The sequence below is a fragment of the Bidens hawaiensis genome, unplaced genomic scaffold, assembly GCF_021521415.1.
Source record: "Bidens hawaiensis isolate Kalapana, Puna unplaced genomic scaffold, B.hawaiensis_p1.1 tig00000702_1, whole genome shotgun sequence".
NCBI classification, from domain to species: Eukaryota; Viridiplantae; Streptophyta; class Magnoliopsida; order Asterales; family Asteraceae; genus Bidens; species Bidens hawaiensis.
In genome coordinates this window covers 2,682,860-2,707,742 of record NW_027491042.1, presented here as the reverse complement: position 1 = coordinate 2,707,742, position 24,883 = coordinate 2,682,860, and the positions used below count along the sequence as shown (strand labels likewise).

General features: G+C 38.2%; 1 protein-coding gene across 1 annotated transcript; it reads left to right on the top strand.

Annotated features, from left to right (window-relative positions):
- Positions 1 to 19,213: 19,213 nt before the first annotated feature.
- Positions 19,214 to 20,248, top strand: LOC143532217 (uncharacterized). Its single transcript, XM_077027335.1, has 3 exons — positions 19,214 to 19,309; positions 19,528 to 19,911; positions 19,997 to 20,248. The coding sequence occupies exons 1-3, from the start codon at positions 19,214 to 19,216 to the stop codon at positions 20,246 to 20,248; spliced, it is 732 nt and encodes a 243-aa protein (XP_076883450.1).
- Positions 20,249 to 24,883: the final 4,635 nt, after the last annotated feature.

The following is a 24,883-nucleotide window of genomic DNA, read 5'->3' as shown; positions in this document are numbered from 1 at the left end:
CAGCCACTAGTGGCGGATCTAGAACTAAATTCCATGGGTAACCTAAATTTTTTTTGTTTTCATCGTACATTCATGTAAAAAAAAAAGATGATAACAAATAAAGTTAACACACCTACCCAATAGATAATCTCTCCTCTTTGATAGCACGAAATCGAGCCATTACATTGTCTTCCGTTACTTTATCAAATGTTTCTCTTTCGCCTGCACAAAGTAGAGCATTGTTCAAATAATCCTCACCCTTTCGATTGCATAAATCCGTCTTCACAAACTTCAATTTAGAAAAACATCTTTCAACGGTTGCGGTGAAAACCTATAATACCAACGCTAGCTTCAATATCCGATAAATCAAAGGAAAAGAAAGATATTTTCCGGTTTCAACCATTAGACGAGCAAGATCACGTATTCCATCCAATTTTACAAATCTTTCATCTTCCTTTACAGAGTGACAAAAGACATTAAGCTCACCCAAAAGACACCCTCTTTCTTTTGTAGTAAAATCGTTCTCATACATCTCAGAAAATGCAATTATCTTAGACGTGTCAAACTTAGAAAACCAGTCACAAGGATTTAAACATGACGTTTCCGTCATATCTAACATCTTGATATTGTTTTTTACACAAAAAGAAGTTACTTTTTCCAACATTGAAGCAAACCCATTTTGCCTTAAATCATTCAATGCTTTTTTTGTTTCATTTATCAACTTAGCCGCTTCTAATAAGTCTTGACTTTTTTTAAGTTGTTTTGAAAGGACATTTGTGTGGCCTAAAACATCTTCCATCAAGTTTGCATAAAAAACAAATTCAAGTTTTTTAAATATGATAGAATACATTTTGCATTAGTTCGTTGTTGAGTGACATCTCCTTCTTTCTTAAAATAACGAAGCACGTCAAAAACTTCAGGAAATAACCTAACCAAACTTATGATTGTTCTATGATGAGAACCACATCGTGTATCTGCGGCTCGTACAAGGGAAACCTCTTGGTTTAATCCTTTTCCGGTCTTAATTTCACTATTTTGAATTTCTTTTTCTACTCTTTATTTTTTTTCCTTGCGTATCATATATTTTCGTTTGCAAGAAGCAGAAACCGTGTTAACAATCATGGAAAGGTATTCATAAAAAGTTTTAACACCGGTATGTTTTTTTGCAACAGCCACAATCACCGATTGAAGTTGATGAGCAAAGCAATGTATGTAATGTGCAGACGGGTTATCTTTCAAAATCAAAGCTTTTAACCCATTAAAATTTTCATGCATATTGATTGCACCATTGTAACCTTGACCCCTAACCTATTTTAACAAAAAGAAACTATAAGATAAATTAAATAATCTTTATTAAAGTTTTTGTAATTAAAGTATAAAACTTATTACTTACTTGATCTATGCTCATTACTTATAAAGAAATTATGGCTTGTTTAAGAGTTGCGGACCATGTGTCTTTCACATGAGCAATTCCAATAAAACTCTCTTTAACAACTCCAAGTTTATCGACATACCTCACAACTACAGCCATGTGTTCCTTTAAATATACGTCACTTGACTCATCTACTATCAACCCAAAAACATTGTCTTTAATTTCTTCCCAAATCATTTTGGTTACTTCTTTTGCAAAGCATTCGATAATCTCTTTTTGTATCGATGGAGATGTCAACATGTTATTCTTTTTTGCATTCCCTAACGTGTACTTACCAATATCCGGGTTATTTTCACTAATCAACTTTAAAGTTGCAAGAAAAATACCTTTAGAAAAAGAGTCTTCCTATTCATTATGACCACATAATGATAAAGAATTATCTAAGAAGAATCTAGTACTACGAACCGAACCCATTAATCGAAACCGATTTCCAATCCTTTCTTCTTTACTTTTCTTACTGAAGTTCTCATGAATGGATCGTTTTTTGTTCAAGAGATTGTCACATTTTTGCATCGCCTTATTATGATAGCTGTCAACCATCCCAACATGTTCTTTTAAAGCACCTGGTTTACTCTAATTACAAAAGCCTTCAGTTGAAAAGGTATCTCTTCCACCTTGATTACCAACAGTTTCTTTAAACAAGTAGCAACATAAGCAATGTGCTTTGTCTACTTTTATACTATAATCTAACCACAGATATTTATCAAACCATTCTAAATTAAAAGGTATCGGCTTACCATTATAGGCTTTGCATTGAAAGTTATGATTTCATGGTTGAAAATCCTTTTTAACAAGATAATGTTGTCTTATGTCATCTCTTTGATTAGGGTGATAACTAGCAACAGATGGCCTATCAAAGGGATCCGAATGAAGACCATTCATATCAATTGTATGTGGAATTGAAGGACTTGAAGTCGAAGGAATATATAGACCAATATTATCATCATCATCATCATCATCATCTTGTTCTTGCACATCATTACCAATATTTGGACTTCCATCAATGTCGTCAAACTCTTGAAATTTTCTTTTAAAAAATTTTCCAATAAGAACTTGTTTAGGATGTGGTTTCATCTTAAAAGTTCCAAATACCCTAATGGCCCAATTATATAAGAAAGTAAGAGTTAAAATCTTAATTATAATAAAGACAATAACTAAAATTAACAACCAAACCCTAACCTAAAGTCCAATTTCATCTCTTTTACATATCAACCCTAAAATAAAAATAAAAATAAAAAACAAGAACAATACCTTTGAATCTTTGACTATTTGACTAAAAAAGAGGTGCTTGATGGTGAATCAGAGGTGGATGACAGAGTTGGCTGGAGAAGTGGCCGGAGGACGGCAGTGGTGGCTGGAGAAGGGGCCGGAGGACAGCGGTGGTGGCTGGTCTGGATATGGTGAGAACAGAGGGAGAGGGATCGATAGTCAGGTATGTAATATGTTTTATTATATTAATTTTATTATTTTATTTTATTTAAGTTGTGTGGGCTTTTAACTAATGTGTGGACTTATCAAAATCTTTTAGGGGTTACCTAGTTTTCGTTTAGGGGTAACCCGATATATAAAAACGACGAAAATAAAAAACAATTTACACTACGGAATGGAAGTTGAGGGGTAGCCCGGGTTACACCTGCCTATACCATATGTCCACCACTGCAAGCCACCACTCCAGCCACCCCCACCGTCCGTCGGCCCCTTCTCCAGCCAACTTCGTCATCCACCTCCGATTTTCCATTGAGCACTTCTTTTTTAGTCAAATAATCAAAGATTCAAAGGTATTGTTCTTGTTTGTTTGTTTTTTTTTATTTTAGGGTTTATATGTAAAAGAGGTGAAATTGGACTTTATGTTAGGGTCTGGTTGTTAATTTTAGTTATTATCTTTGTTTATAATTAAGATATTAACTCTTAGTTTCTTATATAATTAGGCCATTAGGGTATTTGGAACTTTGAAGATGAAACCACATCCTAAACAAGTTCTTACTGGCAAATTTTTTAAAAGAAAATTTCAAGAGTTTGACGACATTGATGGAAGTCCGAATATTGGTAATGACGTGCAAGAACAAGATGATGATAATAATATTGGTCTAAATATTCCTTCGACTTCAAGTGCTTCAATTCCACATACAATTCACTTGATTGATCTTCATTCGAATTCCTTTGATTGGCCACCTATTGCTAGTTATCACCCTAATCAAAGAGATGACATAAGACGATATTATCTTGGTAAAAAGGCTTTTCAAACACAAAATCATAACTTTCCATGCAAAATCATAACTTGTTTAAAGAAACTGTTGGTAATCAAGGTGCTAAAGATACTTTTTCAACTGAACGGTTTTGTAATTGGAGTAAGCCAGGTGCTTTAAAAGAACATGTTGGGATGGTTGACAGCTATCATAATAAAGCGATGCAAAAACGTGACAATCTCTTGAACCAAATACGATCCATTCATGAGAAATTCAATAAGCAAAGTAAAGAAGAACGGATTGGAAATCGGTTTTGATTAATGGGTTCGGTTCGTAGTACCTGATTCTTTTTAGAAAATTCTTTATCATTCTGTGGTCATAATGAATCAGAAGACTCTTTTTCTAAAGGTCTTTTTTCTTGCAACTTTAAAGTTGATTAGTGAAAATAACCCGGATATTGGTAAGTACATGTTAAGGAATGCAAAAAAGAATAACAAGTTGACATCTCCATCGATACAAAAAGAGATTATCGAATGCTTTGCAAAAGAAGTAACCAAAATGATTTGCGAAGAAATTAAAGATAATGTTTTTGGGTTGTTAGTAAATGAGTCTTGTGACGAATCTTTAAATGAACAAATGTCTGTAGTTGTGAGTTATGCAGATAAACTTGGAGTTAATAAAGAGAGTTTTATTGTTATTTCTCATGTGAAAGACACATGTTCCTTAACTCATAAACAAGTCATTGTTTCTTTATTAGCAAGTTACCAGTTGTGTAATATACGAGTATTCGAAAACCCTAAAATTAATAAATACTATAAATATTACGACAATTATTATGTCGGGTTTTTAACGTATGAACGTTGGTCAGTTGAGAATAAATGTAAAACCTAAGTATTTAAGATATAATAATAGTAATGATATTTATGAACTAATAGTATGTTATGGTGCATCAAATTAAAATCAAAATAATCTATATCTATGCTATATATAATGTATGAAAGGAGGGCAAATTAAGACACCTTAACTTTAAGGGATTTACAAATTTTAATGCATAATATACACCTTATATAGCATATAAGAGAGGGAGAAACTTGTCCATTAGAAAATATGTCTTGAAATAGTTACAACATTGCCCCTCAACTTTAAACAAATTTTGTAAATTTAAGAAATAGTAGTACTTTGGACATTTATCTTTACCTATATATTCATTTTAATTTTAATTGTAAATAACTTCCCACTAACTATTTTCCAACGGCCATAACTTTTAAATACGTTAATATTTTTTATAAAAAATTGCACCATAAAAATGAGTATTTTATTGTCTTTAATTTGAGTATGGTATTGCTATAATTTTTTTTTAAAAAAAATTTAGCATATTACATATATGTGTTCACAATTCGGTTTTAACGGTTTCTAAGTTATATCGTGAGCCAAACTGTTGGTTCGATTTTTTGTTATTGAGAACCGAAATTGAACCGTAAAAACTTTAAACTTCGTTACTAATGGTTTGGTTTCGCGCATTGAGCTTCAATAATAAGTTTACCGTCCAGTCCGGTTTTATATGGTCAATTTTTTGTATAAGCCATAAACCAAACCGGTTGCTATGGTTTAAACATTCGGAAACCGACTGACCAAAAGTGATGATTGGTTCAAACGTTTTTACGGTTTCAAACGAACCTTGAACATTCACAATTATTACATGATTACTATAATTTTGGTTCCCGCCACATTACGCGGACACCCGTCTAGTTAATATGTATATATATAACAAATAAGTGAAATATGGTTTGGGAATCTCCATCATGCAACCGACAGAAAATAATATAAGAAAATAAAAGGAAAGAATTAAAATATAATTGATTTCATAGTTTTCATCAGCGATGTTCCTCCCAAAATTTCCATGTGTTTGTTTTCTTTTCATATAACTTCGGCGAGTTAATCACGGGATTTCAAAGAATCATTCAATCATATTAAACTACCATGTTCAAACCGATTAACTCCCTATAAAACTCTCTCAAAAGTTGTCCCTCTGCTCTTGTTCTAACCCTCTGCTCATTCTCAAGACAACCGGAGAAAACCGCCGCCAACCTTAACTGCCGCTTCCGGGCATAGCCATAGCCAGAAATAGTCACCGACGCCTCCGGAGTCACACATCGTTGCTCGACGACCGCTTCCTGCTATTCCGCGTTAAGACGCCACTAGGAAGGTAACAGCTTTAGACACGATCGATTCATGTTGTTGATTTTATTTCTATAGATTTGAACGATTAGTTATCAAAATTTCGACTTATAAATTAATAGATGAAGAAAGCTTTTGACAAACAGGTTTTGGAGGGTCTGGTCGCCCAACCAGATCCGACATACCGAAGCACACCATAAGTTCAAGTGTGTTTAAATCTGATTACTACACCATGAGTCCATCTGCCTCTTTGCCATACTTTATATTTTCTAAGTCATGTTTTTTTTTAATATCTTTAATAACCAAACAGGGAATGAAAATTAATTATGAAAATGTTGTAATATGCTAGAGTCGAGATAATAGTATATGTGTTTTTACGAGATGTTTAGGTAATCTAATGGTTAATTGGGTTCATGGAAAAATATATGGCGTGCACCAATACCAAATAATCTTTAAAGTTATAACACTAATGATAATATGGATACTGTAGTATTGGAAAATACTTAGCCATTACTTTTTTTTTCATTAAATAATGGGCATCACAAGACTTTCCATACCAAATGAGTTAATAATACGGTTACAATAAATTATGTAGGATCTCTTAGGACGTTAATCAAGTTTAAGTCTTCTTACGGTTATCGCCATTTGCTTATAAGGTACAGATTCTGTGGTCTTTTACTTGAAGCATAAATATTGTTTTCATCATTCTCATGGTGTACGGACTTCGTGGTCTTGCACTTGTAGCGTCATACCGTGTCTTCGCTTTTATAGTATATGGGTTCTTGAGTCATTAATCGTGTTATAATTATCGAGTAGTTTCATAGTATCTTGTCACCGTTATTAAATAGTTTCGCTCTTTATTTATTGCAAATTGTTATTGTTAAATTGTCATGCATGCGATATAATATATTTTATTGCACTCATTGTCGCATGTTCCTAATAGACCATTGTACATTGACTAATTGTTATTGAGACATATTATATTGATATTGACCATTGTTATCGCATTTTATTTGACCTAAATACCTGAGCATTTATCCACCTATGGGGTCATAGGGCGTCAATCGAGGCACCTTTGACGTGCTCTACTTGTGGCGGAGCGATTAGTCCACAGCGTCTCTAATTTATTGTGCTTTGAGAGCATTTACTGATTACTGAGAGGCGTATGGATCGATCCTAGGTAAATTGTTACTGGAGATCTGGTTAGGTGTGTGTGCCCACATTCCTATCTCACTTAATTATGGGTGCATTAGTCTACAGCTAATGTACATACTGTATTGTTACTGTTATTGTTACTGGCTCACATGGGTATTTCCATATATTTATTGTTATTGTACTGATTCATAACTGATTGTTCAGCGTATAGTGTCATTGTTATCGTTAAATTGAAATTGTTAACAGACTGTATTTGCTTCTTTTCTGATTCTTCGTTTTGTCGTATCGTTCTTCGTCGTTACATTGTTACTGCTATTGTTTTCTCCGTTACTGGGCAATTTTTGGCTCAGCTGTAACATCCTACTTTTTATAAAGAATTAATAAAATAAATTTCATTTATTTTATAATGTGTCGTGTATCGGTTTAAGTAAATAAACTAATAGAAGGCGGGTTTGGACTTTAGAAGATGGAATAAGAAATGGAATGGGCCTTAGGTCCATGGGCTTAAGGGAGTATAAATACCCCTTAAACCCTAAACCTCTCCATTTTATCCATCTCTACACCATAGCCTACACCTTGGAAAACACACACAAACCCGAACCAAGATCCGAAGGCGAAAACCCGAGCTTGTTGGTGCTGGAACGTCGTGACGGGCCAAAACAACATCAAAGACCAGCTCGTGTTCGCAGTTTGACTCGTTTAAGGTACGTTTAAATTTAAAAATCGTTCATATAGGTTCGGTTTGGTTAGGGAAATCATAGATCTGTGTTAGTTTGTTATAAACGAATCCAAAACAACAAATCTTATGGAAATTGATTAACATTTGATGGGTTAATTGTTAACCTAAATAAACCCGTATATATATATGCCCAAATCGCACCCTTTAAACGTGAACGTTTGGCCGATTTGATGATTGGGGTTTGTTAGCGCTGTGATTACGAGTTCATGGATACCAAAATCGTGTTATTTGGTTAAGAAATGAAGGTTTAATCACAGATTTAATATAGTTTGACTGTTGGGTGTTCTTGACGATTTTGACTTTGACCCTAGGTCAAAGTTTGGATAAGAACAGACGAATCCCTGTCAATTCGTTAAGCAGCCATGACGAATGGGACACATTTGCATGCCTTGATAACGAATGAACCCTAAATTCGTTACCTATCCATTCGCTAAATAAGATAACGAATCAGGTCGTTCGTTATATGCCAATTCGTTATGATAAGATGACAAATCAGAAGGATTCGCTATTCGTCAGTTCGTTATGATGTTATAACGAATCAGCTGATGAAAAATAACGAACTAAGACAGCGAATGAATCTAACGAACCAGCTAATCAGACCAGGAATGATAACGAATTAGAGAACGAATTGAGCTTAGTTCGTTATAGAAAATGATTAGCGAATTAGAAAAAGAATTTAAAATCCTAATGGAAAATGTGATAAGACAGTTAATGGAAATAAAATTTTTCCAAGCTGACCTAGCAGCTCGACCCCAGCCAGGGGCTCTGCCCCTTGGACCCTGCTAGGGGTTGTCGCCCCTAGACCCCGCTGCCAGGGGCGCTGCCCCCGGACCCCCGTTCATTGTGGGTTATATAAAGATAGAAATACGATATGAGTGGTAATAGTTAATTGATACATGTAAATATTATACAATTAGCCGTGCACAGCTCAAGAAAGGAATAACTACAAACGGTGAACGTAACCGCATTCAGGTGAGTTTCTAGCCCCATTTCCTTGTTATGTTTTCGGGGCTGTGTGCATACTCGATGTAATAGTTAATACACTTGCCTTAAATGGTAGTTGTATGCCATATATGATTTATATGTTAATTATGTATATCTTGAATGTGATCGAAAGCTTGTCGGTACGTGGCTGGAGTGGTGGCTTGCAGTGGTGGACATATGGTATAGGCAGGTGTAACCCGGGTTACCCCTCAACTTCCATTCCGTAGTGTAAATTGTTTTTTATTTTCATCGTTTTTATATATCTGGTTACCCCTAAACGAAAACTAGGTAACCCCTAAAAGATTTTGATAAGTCCACACATTAGTTAAAAGCCCACACAACTTAAATAAAATAAAATAATAAAATTAATATAATAAAACATATTACATACCTGACTATCGATCCCTCTCCCTCTGTTCTCACCATATCTAGACCAGCCACCACCGCCGTCCTCCGGCCCCTTCTCCAGCCACCACTGCCGTCCTCCGGCCACTTCTCCAGCCAACTCTGTCATCCACCTCCGATTCACCATCAAGCACCTCTTTTTTAGTCAAATAGTCAAAGATTCAAAGGTATTGTTCTTGTTTTTTATTTTTTTTTTATTTTAGGGTTGATATGTAAAATAGATGAAATTGGACTTTAGGTTAGGGTTTGGTTGTTAATTTTAGTTATTGTCTTTGTTTATAATTAGATTTTAACTCTTACTTTCTTATATAATTAGGCCATTAGGGTATTTGGAACTTTTAAGATGAAACCACATCCTAAACAAGTTCTTATTGGAAAATTTTTTAAAAGAAAATTTCAAGAGTTTGACGACATTGATGGAAGTCCAAATATTGGTAATGATGTGCAAGAACAAGATGATGATGATAATATTGGTCTAAATATTCCTTCGACTTCAAGTCCTTTAATTCCACATACAATTGATATGAATGCTCTTCATTCGGATCCCTTTGATAGGCCATCTATTGCTAGTTATCACCCTAATCAAAGAGATGACATAAGACAACATTATCTTGTTAAAAAGGATTTTCAACCATGAAATCATAACTTTCAATGCAAAGCCTATAATGGTAAGCCGAGACCTTTTAATTTAGAATGGTTTGATAAATATCCATGGTTAGATTATAGTATAAAAGTAGACAAAGCACATTGCTTATGTTGTGTAACACCCCGACCAAAGGCGGATTATACATCGGGGCGCCACATATTGTTTCATTACTCGTGACACTATTGGGTGTCAATATTTAATAAATACATTAATTCGCGCACGCGCAGAGTAAACACAAGATAACATAAATCATCATAAATCAATATATTATAAATCATAATATTCGAACAGCAAAAACTTGTCTTGATACATTTTAATCTAGGTCCAAAATAAAGAAAACTTCCTATGTGTCCACAAGCTCCAAAACAGCTACTGCAAACCTGAACATGTGTTAAAATAAACGTCAAACACTTGCGTGTTGGTGAGAAATCAAGTTTAATACAATACATAGATAACAATAAATCTGCGCGCAACACGTGTATGTCTGGTGTTTAACAAGGGTGCAATCAGATTGTGATCAAGCCTAAATAGATCATAGCTCATAGTTCATAGTTCAATCCGTGCTCCCAAATGAGCACAAAAACGAGAAAACATCTGTGCAAGTGTAAACAAAGAAAACCGTAAACGATAGGTCTCCCGTGTTCATCTAATGGATCCATGAAAACTGCGGAATAGGCCGAACAAAGCGGTTAATGATACACACATACAAATAACAGCCAAGTAAACGTCCTCAACACATGGGATACTGCGCGACTAAAGTTCATAAACAAGTTTAAGACTCTAAGTTTGTACGAACACATGAACATCCCAAAACATTAAAAATAAAAAGGGATTAGGTACGAGATTACTCACATGATAAACGATGCGGTGTAAGATAAAGCAAGAACCAACTTTAAACAAGTACAAGTTAACCTATAAATAAGATTATTGTTTTAATGATTTGTTTTAAGTCTTGATTATAAGCTAGCATAATTAATAAGTAAGTTATTATATATATTATATATTACCGGAAAAGCAGGGCAGAACAGGGAGGAATACGGAGGCAAGGGGAGAGACGGCAGAGGATCAACGGCAGAGAGCAAGGAAGAACAGGAGAGATTAAGTGCTTGTGTGTGTGGTGTTAGGAAAAATAATATTATTATTTATAGAGTAACCCTAGGGAACACAATCCCTAGAAAAGGGGAAAAGATCTCAAAAAGTAAAAGATTCCAAAAGCAAAAGATATCAAAAGATATGGTAGCAGGGAAAAAGAGAAAAAGCTGACAGGTTAACAGTAAAAAGCATGGGAGGGTCAGATAAAGGTACTGGTCAAAGCATGGAAAAAGCAGATTTCCAAAGATAATGTCAGTCACTTTTTCTGCCAACCAATGGGGTTGGTGCGCATGCTGCGCCAAAAGTGGCTTTTCAGACATAAAGCAGATTAGGTCAACAGCACAAAAGATAAGACAACACAAAAGCAAACGGCTAGATTAAACAGAAGAAAACTCAAAGGGTTTAGCGCGAGAAGGCTCGAGCGCGAAGGCAGACACAGAAGGTCAAGAGAGCGCGAGCGCGAAGGCAGATAGAACCAACCTTAACGCGTCGCGGAAAAAACTACATTTCTAAGCGCGCCGCGGGAAGAATCACATTTCTTAGCGCGCCGCGGGAGGAACTAAAATTCCTAGCGCGCCGCGGGAAGAACTATAATTCTTCGCGCGTCGAGGGATGAACTACGATTCTTAGCGCGCTGCGAGAAGAACTACAAATCCTTAGCGCGTCGCGGGAAGAACTACCGTTCTTAGCGCGCTGCGAGAAGAATTACAATTCTTAGCGCGCTGCGAGAAGAGTTCGTCTCGCGTATCGCTGTAACAGGTGGTCTTCACGCAGGATTCCTTGTAAGGGGTCTGGCGCGTGGAGCTGCGCAGACAACCTTAGGCGGGAAGGAACAAAGGACAAGCAAAGAGTTAGAAGAAAAAGAGGGAAACAAGGCGTAAGGGCGGGACTGCGACAAGAGGGAAAAGAAGGAGGAAAGAGAGAAGGAAGAGGGACGGGACGGCGGAAGAAAGAGAGAGAAAGAGGCGGGAAGGAAAATATATTATTATTATTAAAAATAAAGTATAAGTATAAATAAATATTAAATCATAAAAGAAAGAGATCGGATAAGGGAAACGGGTACCTGGGTCGGGTCGGATCGGGGCAGATGTCACAGTCTCCCCTACTTTAAGAAATTTCGTCCCGAAATTTATCTCGAAGTAGGTTGCGCAGAGAACAGGTGCGGGTACTTGATCTTCATTTGATCTTCCCTTTCCCATGTAAACTCGGCTCCGCGCTTGGACTCCCAGCGAACTTTCACGATAGGGATACGACTGCGCTTGGTTTGCTTAACCTCGCGATCCATAATCTCAACAGGCTTCTCAACGAAATGCATAGATTCATCAACTTGAACTTCAGCAAGTGGAATGTGAAGGTTCTCGTCAGCTAAACACTTCTTGAGGTTGGATACATGGAACGTTGGATGCACATTACTGAGCGCGGGCGGCAGGTCTAGTCTGTAGGCAACTTTTCCTACACGCGCGAGAATCTTGAATGGACCAACATAACGAGGAGCAAGCTTACCTTTCTTCCCAAAGCGGACAACACCCTTCCAGGGCGACACTTTGAGGAGAACAAGATCACCAACTTGAAATTCGAGAGGCTTCCGCCTACGATCTGCGTAACTCTGCTGTCGGCTTCGGGCAGTCAGCAGATGATCACGGATCTTGGCGATTTTATCGGTTGTCTCTTGAACAAGTTCGGGTCCTGTGATTTGAGTTTCACCCACTTCGCTCCAACAGATCGGGGAGCGGCACTTACGACCGTAAAGTGCTTCAAATGGGGCCATACCGATACTGGAATGATAGCTGTTATTATAAGAGAACTCAATCAAAGGCAGGTGTGAATCCCAATTACCTCCAAAATCAAGAACACAAGATCGGAGCATATCCTCAAGAGTTTGAATAGTTCGCTCAGACTGTCCGTCAGTCTGAGGATGATATGCCGTACTCATGTCCAAGCGAGTTCCTAGCGCAGATTGGAGAGATTTCCAAAAGCGAGATATAAAACGGCCATCACGATCGGATATGATGCTCAAAGGAGTACCATGGCGGCAGACAATCTCCTTGACATAAAGCTGCGCGAGTTGCTCAACACGGTAGTTTTCACGAATGGGCAGGAAGTGAGCAGACTTAGTCAAACGATCCACTATTACCCAAATGCTATCATGTTTGCTTGCTGTCAAAGGTAACTTGGTAATGAAGTCCATCGCTACACATTCCCATTTCCACGTAGGAATTTCTGGTTGTTCGAGCAAACCAGATGGGCGTTGGTGTTCAGCTTTTACTTTAGAACAAGTCAGGCATTTAGCTACGAACACAGCAATATCTTTCTTCATACCGGGCCACCAATAAGTAATGCGCAAATCCTTGTACATCTTATCAGCGCCAGGATGAACGGAATATCGAGATTTATGCGCTTCACTCAGGATATCAGCGCGAAGATTCTCATCACAGGGAATCCAGATGCGATTAAGATAGCAGAGAATTCCACTCAGATTAGGGACAAAGTGCGCTTCCGCGCCACACGCTAACTCGGCGCGAAGGTTACCATTACTGATGGATGCGCGCTGCGCGTCACGAATACGCGATTCAAGGTTGCTTTGAATCGGCGCGAAGTGAAGCTGGGTGCGCGACAAGATACAGTTAAGCTGGCAGGGTTTTCGGCTGAGCGCATCGGCTACCACATTAGCCTTACCAGGATGATACCGGATCTCACAATCGTAATCGCTGATGAGTTCGTTCCATCGGCGTTGCCTCATGTTGAGTTCCTTTTGATCAAAGATATGCTGAAGGCTTTTATGGTCAGTGTAGAGGATACACTTAGTACCATAAAGGTAGTGTCTCCAGATCTTCAAGGCAAAAACAACTGCACCAAGTTCGAGGTCGTGAGTTGTATAATTCTTTTCGTGAACCTTAAGTTGCCTTGATGCGTAAGCGATAACCTTGCCTCGTTGCATAAGAACACAACCGAGACCTTGGTTGGAGGCATCGCAGTACACGACAAAATCATCATTACCCTCAGGTAGCGCAAGGACAGGAGCTTCACACAACAATCGCTTGAGCGATAGAAAGGCTTCTTCTTGCTTCGAGCCCCAAATATATGGTTTACCTTTGTGCGTTAGAGCTGTTAAAGGCAAAGCGATTTTCGAGAAGTTCGAAATGAAGTGCCGGTAATAACCAGCTAAGCCCAAAAAGGAACGGATTTCAGAAGGAGTGGTCGGCGTAATCCAGTTCTTGATTGCCTCAATCTTGGATGGGTCGACATGGATACCCATCTTGTTTACAACATGACCAAGAAACTGTACTTCATCAGACCAGAATTCACACTTGGAAAGCTTAGCATAGAGCTGCTCGGTTCGAAGCTTTTGCAACACCAACCGAAGATGTTGCTCATGCTCGGCCTTGGTCTTAGAATAAATCAGAACGTCATCGATAAACACAATCACGAATTATCCAAGAAAGGCCTACACACCCGATTCATTAGATCCATGAAAACGGCGGGTGCGTTGGTCAAACCGAAGGACATGACCAAGAATTCAAAATGGCCATAACGAGTTCGAAAAGCAGTCTTCGGAACATCTTCATCGCGAATGCGCAACTGGTGATAGCCAGAGCGGAGATCAATCTTGGAAAAACAAGAGGCACCTTGGAGTTGATCAAAGAGGTCGTCAATACGCGGTAAGGGATACCGGTTTTTAATGGTGAGTTTGTTCAACTCGCGGTAATCAATACACATGCGAAACGATCCATCTTTCTTTTTAACGAACAACACCGGAGCACCCCAGGGCGAAGAGCTAGGGCGAATGAATCCTTTAGCAGTCAACTCTTGAAGTTGGCTTGCCAATTCTTGCATCTCAGCGGGCGCAAGACGGTAAGGAGATTTAGCTACGGGGGAAGCACCAGGGACAAGATCAATACGGAACTCGACTTCACGAGCGGGAGGGATACCAGGAAGATCATCAGGAAAAACTTCAGGGAAATCACGCACAACAGGGATATCGCGAAGCTTCAACTTTTCTTCAGCAGGTTTGACCACATGGGCTAAAAATGCAATACACTTCTTCCTCATGAGCCTTCGGGCTTCGGCGCAAGACATAAGTTTAAGACCGCGGGAGGGTTTTTCGCCGTAGATGTGAAGATCACCATTTTCTCGAGGTATGCGAATCATCTTCTTGGCGCAAATAACTTCGGCGCGATTATGCGAAAGCCAGTCCATACCAATGATAACATCAAAACTTCCAAGAGGCATGGGGATGAGGTCGATCAGAAAATCGTTTTCGTTAAGGTTAAGCGTGCAATCTTTAATCACAGAGTTAATTAAAACAGTTTCGCCATTAGCCAATTCAACTGAAAAATTCTCTTTTAAATCGCTGCGCGGTCGCGCAAGCTTCTGCTCAAACGCGCGAGAAATAAAACTTCGATCGGCGCCAGTATCAAAAAGTACAGAAGCATAAAATCCGTTAAGCAAAAATGTACCATTAACTACGTCATTATTCGCTTGCGCTTGGTGCGCGGTTATGTTAAAAGCTCGTCCGCGTGTCACTTGGTTCGAAATCTGGTTCACCGGATTCGCTTGTGTGATTTGCACTTGTAGTCTCGGGCACGCGTTCCGGAAATGACTGGGATCACCGCAGTTATAGCACGACCTGGGTCGTGGGTTTTGGTAGGTTGGTTGTGGGTTCTGCGAGTAGACTGGTGGTGTTGGGGCAATTGTGTTGGCGAGAGGGACTCTACAGTATTCGGCAGAGTGACCAACGCGGCCACATCGGTTACATTGTCGACACGGGGTTTGGGTTGGGTGGTGAAGTCTACAGGTTGGGCAAAAGGGTTGATTTCCTGTGTAAGGTTTCTTAAGTGGCGGGGCAGGGAGTGCGGGATTGGTTAAGGCATAGTTATGGACTACAGGAGGTGTTGGGTAGGCTGACAGAGGGTTAGGCGCGTAAACTGGAGGTTGGTAGATGGGTTGCTGGACAATGGGCGGGTTGGTAAGCGCATAGGCCTTGCGCCTGCGCTTGAGGTTGTTACGGTTTGAGGGTTCTGGTTTGGTTTCTGTTGGTTCAGGAACAGTCTTGGTGAGTTTGGTCTTTTCTGTTCCCCGCAGGAACAGGGTTCCTGCTCTGACATGGTTGTCGCTGAGCACAGCGGCCAACTCGATGGCGTCAGAGAGGGTTACTGGGTTTCTGGCCCATACAGAATCTTGAATTTCCATGGGGAGACCCCCAAGGAATTTCTCTATGGCTCGGCGGGAAGGGGTAACAAGGTGAGGGACAAGCAAACTTAGTTCATGGAAACGCGTCGCGTACTCGCGCGCTTCACCGCTGTATTGCTTAAGATTCCAAAATTCTTCCTCCAGGCGCTTAACTTCGTTGGGAGGGCAGAATTCTCGCGTCAGAATTTCTTTGAATTCCTCCCATGTCATGCTGGAAGCAGCTTCTGCGCTACGCGCATGAGCTACTCCATTCCACCATGTAAGCGCTCTAGATTCCAAGACACTGGAAGCATATAGGGTTCGTCTGTCAGGAGGGCATTGGGTGTGGAGGAAAGTGTTTTCTATTTTCTCAAGCCACTGGAGCATCACGGTGGCTCCTTCAAGACCTGTGAACTTTGGAGGTTACCCGCGTTAAAGGACTTAATGTTGTAACCAGAGGTGTTAGCATTGTTTTGGTTTAAGGCTTGGGCTATTGCGGCGGCCATTTCCTGGGAACGTTGCTGCGAACGTCTGCGCGCGGCTTCTTTCTTCTTGAGATGGCGAGCTGATAGTGGAGGCATTCTATAAAAGTTTTAATTTTAGTTAATATCTTGGTTTTAGCGCAAAGTATAACCTCGAAAAGCTTGGTTTCACGGAGTCAGTTACTGTCAAAAGTTAAAGTAAAATAAATGACCCTAAATGCAGACTTAATAAAGGTAACAAATTCGAATCAAGAATCGTCAATTCATGTATCACCATGACTTTCCGAATTCCCAATTTAAAATATACGAGCAAACGAGTATTGGAGATTGACGATTCATGTATCACCATGACTTTTCAATCTTCAATATAAAATATACAAGAAAATGAGTATTGGAGGTTGACAATTCATGTATCACCATGACTTTTCAAGTCTCCAACCTCAGAACATAATCGTAAATGGAAATTGAAAATCAACTATTCATGTATCACCATGACTTTTCTGATTTTCAAATCCAACAAACGAATATGTAAGAAAAATCAATAAAAATCGAAATTCAATTAAAAATCGAAATATCGCGAAATAAAACATAAGATCACATACTGCGCAAGCGCGAGCATATTCATAAATAACGAGTAATTGACAATAAGCGCGCAAACATGAGATTTCTCTCATGCGCGAGAAGGGACTCTTAGGTATTCTAGGCCGTTACGTCTAACCACCTATCCTAAAGTCAACGAGCTCTGATACCAATCTGTAGCACCCCGACCAAAGGCGGATTATACATCGGGGCGCCACATATTGTTTCATTACTCGTGACACTATTGGGTGTCAATATTTAATAAATACATTCATTCGCGCACGCGCAGAGTAAACACAAGATAACATAAATCATCATAAATCAATATATTATAAATCATAATATTCGAACAGCAAAAACTTGTCTTGATACATTTTAATCTAGGTCCAAAATAAAGAAAACTTCCTATGTGTCCACAAGCTCCAAAACAGCTACTGCAAACCTGAACATGTGTTAAAATAAACGTCAAGCACTTGCGTGTTGGTGAGAAATCAAGTTTAATACAATACATAGATAACAATAAATCTGCGCGCAACACGTGTATGTCTGGTGTTTAACAAGGGTGCAATCAGATTGTGATCAAGCCTAAATAGATCATAGCTCATAGTTCATAGTTCAATCCGTGCTCCCAAATGAGCACAAAAACGAGAAAACATATGTGCAAGTGTAAACAAAGAAAACCGTAAACGATAGGTCTCCCGTGTTCATCTAATGGATCCATGAAAACTGCGGAATAGGCCGAACAAAGCGGTTAATGATACACACATACAAATAACAGCCAAGTAAACGTCCTCAACACATGGGATACTGCGCGACTAAAGTTCATAAACAAGTTTAAGACTCTAAGTTTGTACGAACACATGAACATCCCAAAACATTAAAAATAAAAAGGGATTAGGTACGAGATTACTCACATGATAAACGATGCGGTGTAAGATAAAGCAAGAACCAACTTTAAACAAGTACAAGTTAACCTATAAATAAGATTATTGTTTTAATGATTTGTTTTAAGTCTTGATTATAAGCTAGCATAATTAATAAGTAAGTTATTATATATATTATATATTACCGGAAAAGCAGGGCAGAACAGGGAGGAATACGGAGGCAAGGGGAGAGACGGCAGAGGATCAACGGCAGAGAGCAAGGAAGAACAGGAGAGATTAAGTGCTTGTGTGTGTGGTGTTAGGAAAAATAATATTATTATTTATAGAGTAACCCTAGGGAACACAATCCCTAGAAAAGGGGAAAAGATCTCAAAAAGTAAAAGATTCCAAAAGCAAAAGATATCAAAAGATATGGTAGCAGGGAAAAAGAGAAAAAGCTGACAGGTTAACAGTAAAAAGCATGGGAGGGTCAGATAAAGGTACTGGTCAAAGCATGGAAAAAGCAGATTTCCAAAGATAATGTCAGTCACTTTTTCTGCCAACCAATGGGGTTGGTGCGCATGCTGCGCCAAAAGTGGCTTTTCAGACATAAAGCAGATTAGGTCAACAGCACAAAAGATAAGACAACACAAAAGCAAACGGCTAGATTAAACAGAAGAAAACTCAAAGGGTTTAGCGCGAGAAGGCTCGAGCGCGAAGGCAGACACAGAAGGTCAAGAGAGCGCGAGCGCGAAGGCAGACAGAACCAACCTTAACGCGTCGCGGAAAAAACTACATTTCTAAGCGCGCCGCGGGAAGAATCACATTTCTTAGCGCGCCGCGGGAGGAACTAAAATTCCTAGCGCGCCGCGGGAAGAACTATAATTCTTCGCGCGTCGAGGGATGAACTACGATTCTTAGCGCGCTGCGAGAAGAACTACAAATCCTTAGCGCGTCGCGGGAAGAACTACCGTTCTTAGCGCGCTGCGAGAAGAATTACAATTCTTAGCGCGCTGCGAGAAGAGTTCGTCTCGCGTATCGCTGTAACAGGTGGTCTTCACGCAGGATTCCTTGTAAGGGGTCTGGCGCGTGAAGAAAAAGAGGGAAACAAGGCGTAAGGGCGGGACGGCGACAAAAGGGAAAAGAAGGCGGAAAGAGAGAAGGAAGAGGGACGGGACGGCGGAAGAAAGAGAGAGAAAGAGGCGGGAAGGAAAATATATTATTATTATTAAAAATAAAGTATAAGTATAAATAAATATTAAATCATAAAAGAAAGAGATCGGATAAGGGAAACGGGTACCTGGGTCGGGTCGGATCGGGGCAGATGTCACATGTTGCTACTTGTTTAAAGAAACTGTTGGTAATCAAGGTGGAAGAGATACCTTTTCAACTGAAGGCTTTTGTAATTGGAGTAAACCAGGTGCTTTAAAAGAACATGTTGGGATGATTGACAGCTATCATAATAAGGCGATGCAAAAATGTGACAATCTCTTGAACAAAAAACGATCCATTCATGAGAACTTCAGTAAGCAAAGTAAAGAAGAAAGGATTGGAAATCGGTTTTGATTAATGGGTTCGGTTCGTAGTACTAGATTCTTCTTAGATAATTCTTTATCATTCCGTGGTCATAATGAATAGGAAGACTCTTTTTCTAAAGGTCTTTTTCTTGCAACTTTAAAGTTGATTAGTGAAAATAACCCGGATATTGGTAAGTACACGTTAGGGAATGCAAAAAAGAATAACAAGTTGACATCTCCATCGATACAAAAAGAGATTATCGAATGCTTTGCAAAAGAAGTAACCAAAATGATTTGGGAAGAAATTAAAGACAATGTTTTTGGGTTGATAGTAGATGAGTCAAGTGACGTATATTTAAAGGAACACATGGCTGTAGTTGTGAGGTATGTCGATAAACTTGGAGTTGTTAAAGAGAGTTTTATTGGAATTGCTCATGAGAAAGACACATGGTCCTCGACTCTTAAACAAGCCATAATTTCTTTATTAGTAATGAGCATAGATCAAGTAAGTAATAAGTTTTATACTTTAATTACAAAAACTTTAATAGAGATTATTTAATTTATCTTATAGTTTCTTTTTGTTAAAATAGGTTAGGGGTCAAGGTTACAATGGTGCAATCAATATGCATGAAAATTTTAATGGGTTAAAAGCTTTGATTTTGAAAGATAACCCGTCTGCACAATACATACATTGCTTTGCTCATCAACTTCAATCGGTGATTGTGGCTGTTGCAAAAAAACATACCGGTGTTAAAACTTTTTATGAATACCTTTCCATGATTGTTAACACGGTTTCTGCTTCTTGCAAACGAAAATATATGATACGCAAGGAAATAAAATAAAGAGTAGAAAAAGAAATTCAAAATAGTGAAATTAAGACCGGAAAAGGATTAAACCAAGAGGTTTCCCTTGTACGAGCCGCAGATACACGATGTGGTTCTCATCATAGAACAATCATAAGTTTGGTTAGGTTATTTCCGGAAGTTTTTGACGTGCTTCGTTATTTTAAGAAATAAGGAGATGTCACTCAAAAACGAACTAATGCAAAATGTATTCTATCATATTTAAAAAACTTGAATTTGTTTTTTATGCAAACTTGATGGAAGATGTTTTAGGCCACACAAATGTCCTTTCAAAATATCTTCAAAAAAAAGTCAAGACTTATTAGAAGCGGCTAAGTTGATAAATGAAACAAAACAAGCATTGAATGATTTAAGGCAAAACGGGTTTGCTTCAATGTTGGAAAAAGTAACTTCTTTTTGTGTAAAAAACAATATCAAGATGTTAGATATGACGGAAACGTATGCCAAGGCTAGAAACCCAAAGAGTGTCATTATTAATCGACATCATTTTTAAGTTGACATTTTTAATGCGGTTTTGGTTATGCAAATTCAAAAAATTTGGAAATCGACTCAATGAGGTAACAACTACTTTGCTAGAAAACACATCATGTTTAAATCCTTGTGACCGGTTTTCTAAGTTTGACACGTCTAAGATAATTGCATTTTCTGAGATGTATGAGAACGATTTTACTACAAAAGAAAGAGGGTGTCTTTTGGGTGAGCTTAATGTCTTTTGTCACTCTGTAAAGGAAGATGAAAGATTTTCAAAATTGGATGGAATACGTGATCTCTAATGGTGGAAACCAGAAAATATCTTTACTTTCCTTTGGTTTATCGGATATCAAAGCTAGCGTTGGTGTTACCGGTTGCAACCGCAACCGTTGAAAGATGTTTTTCTAAATTGAAGTTTATCAAGACGGATTTATGCAATCGAATGGGTGACAATTATTTGAACAATGCTCTAATTTGTGTGGTCGAAAGAGAAACATTTGATAAGATAACGGAGGACGATGTAATGGCTCGATTTCAAGCTATCAATTGCCAAAGAGGAGAGATCATCTATTATGTAGGTGTGTAAACTTTATTTGTTATTGTCTTTTTTTATTTACACAAATGTATGATGAAAACAAAAAAAAATTGATTACCCCTGTTATTTAGTTCTAGATCTGCCACTGCTTGTATCAAGTAAGAGGCTGTTCTTTTTTTTCCTTTTTGTGCCACAAAGGATCTTGTAGTGACTCACTAGAGGAATTCCCATCAAGTATATGGAGACTTAAAGTTTCACCTTATAAACCAACCTTGTAAAATACCACAGTTGCTAATTAGGCCTAGAATCCCCACATTGTTGGCCTGAAAATTATACCCACTTGTGCAAGGCCCACAAAACATTTAGCATATAGATCTTGTTAACACCCATTCTCAACTTCACATTTTGACTGGACTAACTGTGAACACTCAATATTGAGATGTAAGGAATGCAGTAGACTGCCCAAAAAGTCAAAAGCAAAATAGTCGAATCTTTGTCAATCAAGGCGCTAGTGATGAATTGTGTGCATAATTGAGATGGGATGCTGCTGCAATTGCCTGAAACTGATGTCGTGTGACCATCCCGTACAACAATCGTCCACTCATTTATGGTTGTAAAGATATTGTTAATTACATTGGATAAAAATATTTAGGTGTTGGTATTTTAGCAATTATTAGAATTGTTTGTGATAATTAGTCTGCCAATTGGATAAACTGCAATATTTCTTAACACTCGCGTTCAACAAGAGGATTGCCCTCGTTGTTCTCATCTAGTTGTGAATGGCGAAGCTTGGACATACACGTCGAGGGGGCCGGACTCAATATGTATAAAAAATAATCATAAACTAGAAGGGGGGGCGGGCTCAATATTTTGGTCGGAAACGGGTAAATTTACTCTACTACCAAGTGAAAAAACGAAGGGGCCGGGCTCAAAATTTCATCGAAAACGGGTAAATTTACACATGTATAAAAATTTTCGGCCAAAAATGGATAATTTTACACCATCGAGCGAAAAAACGGAGGGGCCGGGGCCACCCCTGGCCCCAACTAAGCTACGCCATTGGTTGTGGATAAAGTGCAATATCTGAAATAATGGGAAGTAAGGTAAGATTATATAATGCATGCTTTAAGTCACTATTAAATGCACCCTTTTTATAAAACTATTTGGGTACATCTTGTTGAACTACACCAATTTGAGTGTTCCTTGTGCCAATATCCCAAGTGTATAATGAAATTGGAGCACAACAATTACGTCATAAGTCCCTCGAATTGGAACCACAATAGGCTGATATGGTGTCATACATCTTGCCATGATCAGTGATGGTAGAGGTACTTGCTGAACAAGAATGATGAAGCTAGGATATATATGGCTATGCATGGTGGTTGTTTGTGAACTTCCTCGTCCTAGATTGTGTATTGTTAGAAATTAAAAAAACATAACTATAGCAGTAGGTTCTTTGCCTAGATTGTGTATTGTTTCTCTCTTCCTTGTTCTTTCTAAAGTAAGTTGTACACCTTGATAGTCGACATTAAGTTTTACGTTAACCACTTAACCACAAGTGATTGAGTTACAATTACTTCTGATGGCCCCTTCTTGATAGGATCGATAAACAAATGAACTGAAACTAAACACTACAAAACAACAATGAAGCAAAACGAATATGTATTACGAATTTCTTGAAGAACAGATGATTACAACGTTGGTGACCGGAGGTATTTATACCCTCTGACTGTGGTTTCCCTAATAAACACGACGCCTCGTTTATATTCTTACTAACTACTACAATATACACAGACTATCTACTAACGACACTTTGCACCCTAACTTTGTTAACTGGACTTCTTAACAAAGTTTAACTATTATTTAATAAACTAACGAGATCTTTAACAAAACTATAACGAGATCGGGAATATTTCCAGCATTCATAATCACTATTCAAATCACTAGTTGGGAAAAATCTCGTACTCATGAATTCATAGACTCCTTAACTTATCTCGCCAGCTTCCCGAGATGGAAGACTAGATCATTCACGTACAAACCAATTCATAACCTAACTCTCTCTCTCTCTCTCTCAGCTTATAATCTGCGTTGCTTATTGGGGCCCTTAATACTCTTGAACTGGGCTGCTTGGTTGGCCTTATAGATATCTGTTGGTTTGGACCCATAATGTTCATAAGACTCTTAGGCCCTGTTTGTTTTCAGTAAGAGAATTATGTCTTAATTTGAATACCACATCTGAATATTAAGAGCTGGTTCAAATTTCTGAAATCTGAATCATTAATGTTGTTTGTTTTTTCTAAAACATCTGAATATTAATAAACGTATGTTTGACCATTTTAAATGTTAAAACCTTTTGCAGTTAATTTAAAATTAAAGTTGTCTTAACAAAAACATTAAAAAGAAAAGTACAACCACAACTACAATGTTTCCAAAACATCTAAGCACTCAAATTCGATTTCGCATTAATTGTGTCGCGATTCGATCTCTCATGTTTATCATGTATTGTTGATCTGCACTACTTCCATGTGATTGAAGCTCATCATCATCAACATCATCATCATCATCATCATCATCATCATCATCACCGTTGTCGTCATCACCATCAATAGGCATTTGAGGTTGATCATATTGAAAGAATAGCACATCACTTAAGCCTTCTTTTCGTATATAGTTATGAATTGCAAAGCATGCGATAGTGATGTCTCTTTGTTTAACCAAAGGATATGGTGGCATTTTCTTCAAGATAGGAAAACGTGCCTTTAACACACCAAAAGCACGTTCAATAACATTTCTAAGTTTAAGCTTGTGCGTGGTTAAACTTTTCTTTGCTATTCAATGCACGTCTTCGACGAAAATCTCCAAGACAATATCTAACATTGCGATATGGTGCCATAAATCCCCGAGTGTGTTTATATGCAGCATCAACAAAGATAATATTTATCTTGAAAGAAAATAGAAACCGTTAGTGTTTATATGCAGCATCACGAATATAATATTTGAAATCGTAATGATACCTGTGGGAGGAAAGAGGAACTCAAATTCAGGATCAACTAATGATTCATTCAATATTCTAGCATCATGTGCGGTGCCTTCCCATCGGCCACAATGAATGTGATGTAAGGCCCCGTTACCGGTAGCCCAACTTTCGTGTTGGATTTACTCATAAACACAGTTCTAAACATCAGAGTTAATTAAAACATTTACGCGGAATATAAAACTTTCATAAAACATTACATAATTCATAACTTGTCTCAAAACATCCTTTGTCTTTCAACATTAACGCATTAAAATTAAAACATCATAAGTCTTCAGATACCAGGCTCTTGTTCAATGCCACGTGTCTCCTCAAGCGAGCTGCCTCATCCTACTCACCTGCGTGCATACTAAAAGTCAGCTACGCTGAGTGAGTTCTAGTTAATCATACACTATACAATACACATAAACTTATATTCTTTCATTCATACTTTCATACTTTCATACTTTCATTCTTTCTTTTGTATTAACTTACCTTCATATCTTACGTTATAAAGAGCATTACGCCCTACATTTCTCGAGTATTATTAGGGCTCGGTACCCTCCTTCCTCGAGTATTATTAGGGCTCGGTACC